This window comes from Fukomys damarensis, unplaced genomic scaffold (assembly GCF_012274545.1).
Source record: "Fukomys damarensis isolate Sample0158 unplaced genomic scaffold, DMR_v1.0_HiC HiC_scaffold_31, whole genome shotgun sequence".
Taxonomy (NCBI): domain Eukaryota; kingdom Metazoa; phylum Chordata; class Mammalia; order Rodentia; family Bathyergidae; genus Fukomys; species Fukomys damarensis.
In genome coordinates, this window is record NW_022900943.1 from 16801171 (window position 1) to 16810997 (window position 9827).

A 9827-nucleotide genomic window follows, 5' to 3' on the forward strand; every position below is an offset into this window, starting at 1 on the left:
TTTTTTTTTTTTTTTTTGGTACCAGGGATTGAACTCGGGTCCTTGCGCTTGTGAAGCAGGCAGTAGAGCCACTGAACTAAATCCCCGGCCCTTACTGTAATTAATTTTAAAAGTTTAAACATTCACCATATTCTTCAATCATCCCTCATTGGTAACATTTATGGCAGTTTCTGTCATATAAAGCTATCATGGTACGGCCTTATTCATGTTATTTGCTGGATCTAGCACTGTACAACTGGCTCTTCCCCAAAGTCAAAATGATTATGAAATGTAAATATTTTGAATCAATTTGGGACATCAAGGCAGCCACAGCTAACGATACTTATGAAAAAAGACTTTCAGCACTGTTTCAGAAAGTGCAAAAACAGTGGAATAAGTGTGTTCAAAGTGGGAGAATATTTTGATAGGGATTAATTCACTGTTTTTTATTATCATTCTTTTAAACTTTCACCATATTTGTTGATCATATATTGTAACTATACCCCATTGCGGTATTTATAATGCCTTGTAGTTTGGGTTAAAATGCTATTCATTACATTAGTGTCTAAATTCTTTAAATAATAAAGTTCATTGCTTAGCACAGACTTGGTATTTGATAGGTGTTCAGTGAACTATTTGTTAAAAGAATGAAAAGCTATGATTCTAAAATGGCAGTATAATTAAGAATCACTTGTGGCCTTTTTGGGGGGATACTCAGTAGTTCCTGCCCCTTAAATCTCTTGGACATTTGCATTTTAGTGTGCATTTCAACATTATAGAAATGTTGAGAAAATAGTAAAATGCGCTTCTTGTGATCGTGTAAATGGTGTCAGCATTTCGTACATTTTATTTCATCTATCTTCCCAAAATTTCTTTGCTGGAGTTTTAAAGACACACATATATATTTTTAAGCAGCAAATTTCAGACATAAAAGTAAAATAGCATATTGAATCTATATGTACTTATCATTTGTGCTAGAATGTGTTAAAGAAAGTCACAGGCATTGTGTCGTTGTACCAGTAAATAGGGCGTGTCTGTTTTTGTTAAAGCTCTGCAAAAGATTCTAATGCTCTCTACTGCTTTAGGTATATAAATATAGAGCAAAATGCAGTATTACAGATTAAGAACTATGAGATTTCAAAGACCTAAATAGTCTCATTTAGTTTAGTGGATCTGGGGTATAGGGGATGAAATGTATCTCTTTGCCTGTTGATAAGCTCATGGCTCAGATCCCTATAACAGAACAGATTAATAAGAGAAAAGCATATAATTTTATGTGATAAGTTTTCATGATATAGAAGTCTTCATAATGAAGGCCTGAAGAAATCAGTAAACCTATGGGTTTTTTTTTGTTTTGTTTTTTTGGCACGGGGGGGTCCTGGTACTTGCGAGGCAGACAGTGGAACCCCTGAGTTAAATCCCCGGCCCAACCTGTGTGTTATTTTTGATGAAAGATGGAGAGTCAGGCAGAAATACAATAAGGAAAAGATTATGATCTAAAGATAGCAAATGGATGGGAATTTAGCAAGGCCTGTTTAGTAGAGTCCTGCCTATGACCCTTTGTCTTCAGGATAAGGATGCTCCTTTGTCCTGGGCATTGGGAGGGCATCTCATGTGAGAGTCTTAAGACCTGCTTCATTAGAGATCAGAAAGCCTTCCCTAGGCTTGATAACCTGCTTTAGGGGGAAAACTGAGAGTGATTTTCCTGTTTGCTCAAATGCCAACATCATATTTTGGGATAGGGTTCCTGAACCCCATCAGAGGCATCATAAGAGATAGTATTTTTAATATAAAATAGTTATTAGTGTACAAGTCTAAGCATCTTTACATGTATTTATATATACATATCTGTCCATGCATACAGAAACACATATCCTTATAACTCTCAAGTCAAGCTAATAAAAGATTTCTAAAGTTATGGAGAATTTCTTTGTGCTGCTTCTTAGTCAAAGGAGGAATAACTTCTATTCTGACTCAAATACCAAAAAGAAATCAACTAGTAGGACTTTTGTTTTATTTTAACATAAAGAAGTAAGGGAAAGTCTACTCCAGACGTTTGAAAGTGAGAAAGAGAGCAGGTTTTTGGTGCAAAAGTTGATTGGTACTGGAATCCTGGTCTGTGATACTGGTTTTAATTTTTGAGGCAAAGAGAACTTAGACCGGTCTGTGCTGCAGTGGCATTGGTCTAGATACAGTAGCATGTGATGATGGCCTTCACTGTGGTTACACAGAGATGGGAAGTGGGGTAAAACAGGAGCTGTTTGGCAGCTAGACTTGCCTGAACAACCTGAGTATGGCTCAGTAAGAAGAGGAAGAAATGATAGGAAACAAGCCTAGGTTGACTAGAGAAACCTAGAAATAGACACATCTGGAAGATAAAGTGACTTGGATGAAAATGCTACATATTCAACTTTGTAGCTAGTGGCAAAATATCATGGTAGAGGCCTCACCCAGGCAAAAAGGGACAGAGAGCTTGTTAATGGTGTAGATCAAGAATGTTGCCCAGAGGCCTCGTATATTTATAGGTTGACTTTTGTAAGGTGATAGAATGACGGGGCAATATAGCCGAATTGCTGTTAGGAGGTGGAGTAGTCACTAGGACAGGCTACCTGGAAGGCTGTATCTCCCTTTCCAGCTCCTCACTTCTCTCTTTCCTCGGTCACCATGATGTGAGCTGCTTTCCTCTGCCTAGGCCCTTCCACCATCCGTTTCTGTGTTAAGCCTATTGAATATTGACCGAAACTTCTGAAACTGAGCCAAAACACAACTTTCCTGTTTGAAGTTGTGGATGTCAGGTATTTTGTCCCAGAGAAGATGGAAGTGACAACTACAGGACCGGATTAAGCAGATACAGATGTTCATTTTAAACATAATAGTGGGCTTGAATCATTTTCCAGATGAAGAAGACATGTAGAAGTTTTTGCATATTAGGAACTATTTGCAAAAGAATAGAAAAGTGAGGTTAAAGAAAAATAAAGACCAAGTAACACCTGAGTTATGTTAAAAATTTTACTTTAGAGGCATTTCCTTATAGTTTTTCTAATATGAAATGAGTTTACTGGTATTGAAAACCATAGTTCCAAAATCATAGAGTGCCTTTTTTCAGTCCAATTATGTATCATCCTAATTTTAACTTTCTTTGGTCTCATACTGAAACCAGTTATATCCCTTAAATATTTAGTCATTTCTTTTCTCTGCAAAAGAAAAAAATCATAAAAATCTTTAAGCTAATAATGAAGCAAAGACTATATTGAGCCCTGTGTTGACACAGTCAGTATTAAAGAGCTAAGTTATGGGCTGGGGTCTAACTCAGTAGTAGGGTAGTCGCTCAGCACGCCGGCCCCAGGCTTAATCACCAGTAGTGGGGTGGGGACGGACTAAGTTATGAATAAAATACATTTAAAACTTCTGAAGACTAAATTTCTATCTTTTGAAACTGACAAATTGTGTTTTACTTGGCAACTTTTTGCAATATATTCTTGCTGTATATTTTGATACGGAATTTTAGGTATTTATAGTGATTTCTTTAACGAAGAAGCAAAGCTGTCAACTTAAATGCATATTTTAATCTATAACATCAGTAATTTAAAAGTAGGGTATGTCTATTAAGAATTAACAATAAGTACTTTTTATTGTGGTAAAAATTTAACTTGAGATCTACTTTCAACATACTTTAAGTGTACAATACAGTATTGTTATCTGCACTGCATGGTTATACAGGAGATCGGTAGAATTTTTGCATCATGTGTGACTAAAACTGTACTCATCAAGTAGCACCTACCCACTTCTGCCTTCCTCTGGCAACTGGTAACCACAGTTTTCCCCCCTAATTTCTGTGAGTTTGACTATTGTACATACTGATATGAGTGCAGTTATGCAAAATTTTGACCATTTCTTACTAGCCTATTTCACTTAGCATAACATCTTCATATTATTGCATATGATAGAATTTTCTATTTTAAGGCTGAAAAATGCTCACATACATAGATATTATGTATGTATATTATATATGTATATCCCACATCTTCATCCATTGATGAAATTTAGGTTGTTTCTACTTCTTGCTTATAATAACAGAACAGTAATTTTCTACCCCTGGTTTTGCTTTTCAGTTTTAGTTACTTGTGGTCAACTATAGTCCAAAAATATTGAATGGAAAATTCTAGGAATAAAATATTCATAATTTTAATTTTCATGCCATTCTGAATAACATGATAAAACTTTCTTGCCATCCTGCTCTGTCATTGGGATGGAAGTGCTCCCATTGTCCACCATGTCCATGCTGCATGCCCTTCTTGTCTTGTTAGTCCCTTAGTAAGCCTCATTGTTGCAGAGCTGTGGGCAGATGACTCTTTATTTATCTGGGCCCCAAAGCACAAGCATAGTGACAGTGACAATTTGTTTATATATGCCAAAGACAAGCTGTAAGGTGCTTGCTTTAAGTGAAAAAGCAAAAGTTCTTGTTCTAGTAAGGAAAGAAAATATATGTTGCAGTTGTTAAGGTCTGTGGTAAGACTAAATCTTCACACTATGAAATAGTGAAGAAAGTAAAGAAACTCCATGCTAGTTTAACTGTTGTACCTCAAGCTGTGACCATAGTACATAATAAGTGCTCAGTTAAGATGAAAAAAGCATTCATTATACTTGGGTTCAAAATTACTTACAGTTTCAGGGATATAATTAGGGTCTCAGAACTCACACCCTATGGATATCGGGGAACTACTAGAAGTACTTTAAATTGTCTCACATTTTAAAGTCCAACTTGAAACTTTAAGAGTTGATTTGTATTTCTCACGTCTGAGCATGAAAGTATTGTCTACATTTCTTAATATTAATTAGCAGTGGTGGAGACTGAGTAGCAATCAGTATGTCTGTGCCTAAATTGATCTTTAATGCTTTTAGTTATTCTCTTAAGTTTGCATTTAAAAACAGAGCTGGTCTTTTCATATTTTCTACTGTGATCCTATATAATTTTGTAATAGTGAATAAAAATGCACGGCTAGATAAACATTTCTAGGAAGTTTTTCAAAACTGTACTTTAGTAATGCCTATTTTAAGCCATTTTGAGCATGGCAAGTCTTACGTAAGGTGGAATTTGTGTTTTCTGTTAGGCCTAGTCTTTGTGTGTTTTCACCACTAAACTTGACATGTTAGGTCATATTGCCAAGGGGAGGTTTAAATTCTAATTGTGGGATGAGTTAGAGGTTATCTTAAGCTTCTACTTTTTTAGAGTAGAGAGAAATTTATCAAGATCAGGATGAAAAATAAATCTTAAAGCCTATATTCTGAAAATGATGTCAACATTCTAAGTCAAAGATGATACTACTATGCTATCATTCTCATCTCTCAGAGCTCTTTTGCACTTGGTGCATGCTTGTTCAGTTAGAGCTAAAAAGAACATTTTATTTATTTTTCAGATAAAGCAGAATTTTTTTCCTTCAGTACTGAGGATTTTTCAGTACCCAGGGCCTCATTCATGGTAGGCAGGTGTTCTGCCACTGAGCTACATTTACAGCCCTTTTTATTTTAATTTCTGAGATTGGATCTCACTGAGTTCCTTAGGCTGGCCTTGAACTTGCAATCCTCCTGCCTCACCATCCTAAGTACTAAGTAGCTGGATTGCAGGTGTGTACCACCGCACCAGCCATACTTTTACTTAAGTAGTACTCTTGTCTCTTCATAGTTTGTTTTTCAGAGCCTAATTTCTTCCAATTTATAAAATGGGAATAGTTGTGTTTACTCCCCAGGATTGCTGTGAAGAGTGGATGAGAATATGAAGTGAGAACACTGGCTCAGTGCAGTCGGTGTGGTATACTCCTTTTTGCTGCTAGAATCCCAGAAGAGGGGAATTAAATAATGAGTTCCCTTTCATGAGATGTTTTTGTGTAAATACCAAAGTGTTGATGAGTTCTACAGAATATAGAAAATAAGAGTCGGTAGTTCCACAAATCGGCACATATAGTGAGAAAAATAGAAGGGATAGAATTAGTATATCTTGTTAGATATAAGATTTAATGTGTTACTTATTTTTCATCTTAAAACTGGTTATATTTTTTAAAAATATAGATATTGCTATAAAAGATTATTATCTGTTGATTTACAGAGTATTGTTACAATCACGTTTGAAGTACCAGGAAATATAAAGGAAGAAAGTCTAAATGTATTTATTCAGGTAATGCAATTTTTAATGGATTAATAATTTATCAGCTGTTTTGTTGTGTAGTTTTGCTGTTAGCGACGGTTGATCTTATTAAAATATGTCACTTGTTACAGAATCTCCTGTGGGAAAAGAATGTGAGAAACAAGGACGATCGCTGCATGGAGGTCATACGGCTAAAGGTGCAGTGTGGAGTTTACCTTCGTAGGCTTCTGGGCCAATCCTTTGGCTGTTCTTATAAACTGTATTTGGTTTTTTTAGATACTGGTTTTAGCACAAATAACCTTTGTCTACTTTCTTTTCCGTCATTTCCATTACTTAAAAGGAGCATTAAAATTATTTCAAAAGGCATGATTTATTTGCACAGCTTCATTTAGTGTTGTAACTAAAACAGTCTGTGGGCTTTGAAAATGTTAGTCCCCGCTCTCATGCCCATGTGTTCTACGCATTACCTGGATAACGAGCTTGCCTCCATCAAAGTTCTCCTCCTCTTGGAACACAGATTGGTCACTTAGAGAAGACTTTATTTTTCTAAGAAATAATGTGAAAAATCCTGCTGCTGCTGAAACTCAGGCATTTAGCAGACACTGAACATTTTGTCTTAAACTAAAAAAAGTTACAGAGGACTAGAAGAATTCTTGTTCTGTGTTTGGGATCCCATTAATATTACTGGACATTTGGGTATATGTTATGAAAGTCATTTTTTCCTGAGAGAATTCATTTGAGTATCTACTCTTGTGATCTCCCAAATGTGCATAAAGTTCTTATTGCTGTTAATAACTACATGCTCTCTTCAAGTATGCACTGACATCATGGGGTTATTAGGATAACAGGTTGAGCCTATGAACAGACTATTTAGATTTGGATTGCTTCACTCATTATGCTGGCTCTGCCTAAGATTAGCACTGCAAAACAACATAGGCTACCTCCATCTTCTTGCATATCACTCTCATACATACAAAGGAACTAAGCCAGATCCTGCTGCTGCTTTATGACTGTAGCATCATCAACATTCCATGATTCTAACTGCCTAAGCATTTCTTCTCTGACTGATTTTATCTCCTAGTATTCAATGTGGGGTTAGGTTTTCTAGAAAAGCAGTAGTTTGGGCATTTACACTGATGCTGCCTTCGAGACCTGTGTAGAATTCAGTGGCTTGTCTTTGGTACCATCTCAGTCTGGATCTTGCATTTGTATGATCATTTCTTAATAGTTATCCTCTTTGATTTTTCCTTTAGCCTTCCTCCTATCAAAACACTGAGGAATTTGGGGGCAAAACAGTTTATTTTCATAACCTTCCCTTCCTTCATTTTCCTGTTGTAAAATATTAAAGTCATCATCGTGTTTAACATATAACTCTAGTGACAGCAAATGTGTCAGTTTTTATATAAGTAACACAAAATGATACTTAAAATTTTTTCTAAGGAGTTTATTTAAAAATTCAGACTTAAAAAGTAGAACACAAAACTGGACATAGAAGAAGAAAAACAGGAAGGATACACACCCAAAATACACAAATATGCCAACAATTTTTGTATTGGAAATGTATAATTTTTGAACTTTTATACAGAATATAATAGTTTTTTACTATTGTGTAGACCACTTGTTACAACACATTTTCAAACTGATTAATTGCCCTAACCCTTTAACTTCTCAGATTTTCCTACTAATTCTGTGTAAAAAGTATTCTAGGGATAGTCAGCAGACTATTGTACACAGCTCTTTTTTGTTTGTTTTTTGAGACAGGGTCTCACTATGTAGTTGAGACTGACCTGGAACTCACTATGTAGCCCAGGCTGGTCTTGAACTCACAGCAATCCTCCTGCCTCAGCCTCCCAAGTTCTGGGATCACACGCATGCACCACCATGCCTGGCTATACATTGCATCTTACTTTGTTGTTTCAGTTTTTGTTGTGATAACAGTGAAAGAACATATGTATTAGTTTTTTTATTTATTTTTTATCAGAAAAGGGGATTCTTTAAAGTAATCAGTGTACACAGAACTTTTTTTTAACTAGAGGTTTAAAAACTGTTTCAGTGAACAAATAATTATAATTAAATAATTTTCACAGCTTTAGGAGTTTATATTTTGAAAAAGAAATAGAAAAATGTAATCCACATTTATGAATTATTTTTGTTTTCAAATTTGTGTTGAGGCTGTGTTGACGCTGATTATTTTTCTTTGAGCAGGGTCTGGTGTCAATCAGAGACAAACCACAACAAGTGATTGTGCAAGGTGTCCATGAACTCTATGACCTGGAAGAGACTCCAGTGAGCTGGAAAGATGATACTGAGAGAATAAGTCGATTGGTCCTTATTGGTAAGTGACAAAGGATAAAATTTCTCACACACAAAAAAAAGACTTGAAAGGGATATAATGCACTTAAGAAGTGTTAATCAGATCTTTTGTAACTAAGCTTATGGTTCATGTATTTGTCTTAATCATGTGGTAACCATCATATGAACTTGTTATGGCTTTCACTCCTCACACAATTCTAGAAAATACCAGTTTGGTTTTGAAACTTAACTGGTTAGAGAGGCCATCACTCAGTTACTGCTACAGTTTATTGTTTTTGTAAATTTGTGAAGATCACCAAGCATTTAAAAACCTGGAATTGATAAGTGCATCAGGTCAAAATAATAACCATAATAAAATTACTATGTTTTGTTTTGCTTGCAGGCAGGAATTTAGATAAGGACATCCTCAAACAACTATTTACAGCTACTGTAACAGAAACAGAAAAGCATGAAACAGCACATTTTGCAGAAGATCAAATTTGTCTGTAACACTGGAGGTATTTTATCAAAGGATTGGATAATAAAAATAAGTTCCTACTGGGTATATTTCAACCAGTATTCTTTCATAATTTCTGTTGTGAATTCCAGTGTATTTAAAGATGGTATTTATTTTATACAATACATAAAAGTAAATTAGTATTGTAAAACATTTGACATTCATAAAATAAAATATAATATCATCTGAAGTTTTTATTTTATTCTTTGGGAGACAAGTGTTCCACAAACTTTTTTTCAGAATTTGTTTTGAAGTTTATACATGCTGAATTTTTTTACCCATTATTTATAATAATGATGCTAACTTTCAACATTTTCCTTTTCCTTTAGGACTTCAGCTGATTGCAAAGATATAATGTTGTTAACCCAAAAAATTTTTAAAGCAAATACTACCACATTTTATTAAATGAAATAATTCTCTCTTGTGCTTAAAGACTTAGAAAGTAGAAGACATGTGAGTCAAAGAAATAAAATTATCTCTTTTTTGGTACCAGGGATTGAACTCCAGGACCTTGTGTTTGTGAGGCAGGCAGCAGCAGCACTGAGCTAAATCCCTGGCCCAAATCTCTCTCTCTCTCTGGTTTTTTTTATAGTCAGTACTATGCATTAGTGATAGAATGATGAAACTTCAGTCTTTTATTTTGTAATACATTTATTTTAGAACTTTTACTTTTGAATAATTTTTACTGATAGTGAATTTACCTTAGTTATTGTGAACTTCTTCAGTTTCCCATGTAAGGTAAAAAAGTGATGAGGCATAAGCCATCATTTGTAGCTATAACTTTTGATATAATGATCTTTATATAAATCGTTGGTATTCAGTGAATCAGTTTTGTTCTATTCCTAAAGGCCATGTGAGCATGACTGTACAGTACTCAAATTGTTAGAGAAAAGTACA

General features: G+C 34.9%; 1 protein-coding gene across 1 annotated transcript in view; it reads left to right on the forward strand.

Moving 5' to 3' along the window:
• The window catches only part of Cbwd3 (COBW domain containing 3), a 46678-nt gene extending 37631 nt beyond the window's left edge, over nucleotides 1-9047 (forward strand). Inside the window, 4 exon segments of the mRNA XM_010605862.3 lie at nucleotides 6083-6151; nucleotides 6253-6318; nucleotides 8327-8456; nucleotides 8817-9047. Coding sequence (XP_010604164.2) covers nucleotides 6083-6151; nucleotides 6253-6318; nucleotides 8327-8456; nucleotides 8817-8923 — 372 coding nt within the window. The 3' untranslated portion in view covers nucleotides 8924-9047.
• Nucleotides 9048-9827: the final 780 nt, after the last annotated feature.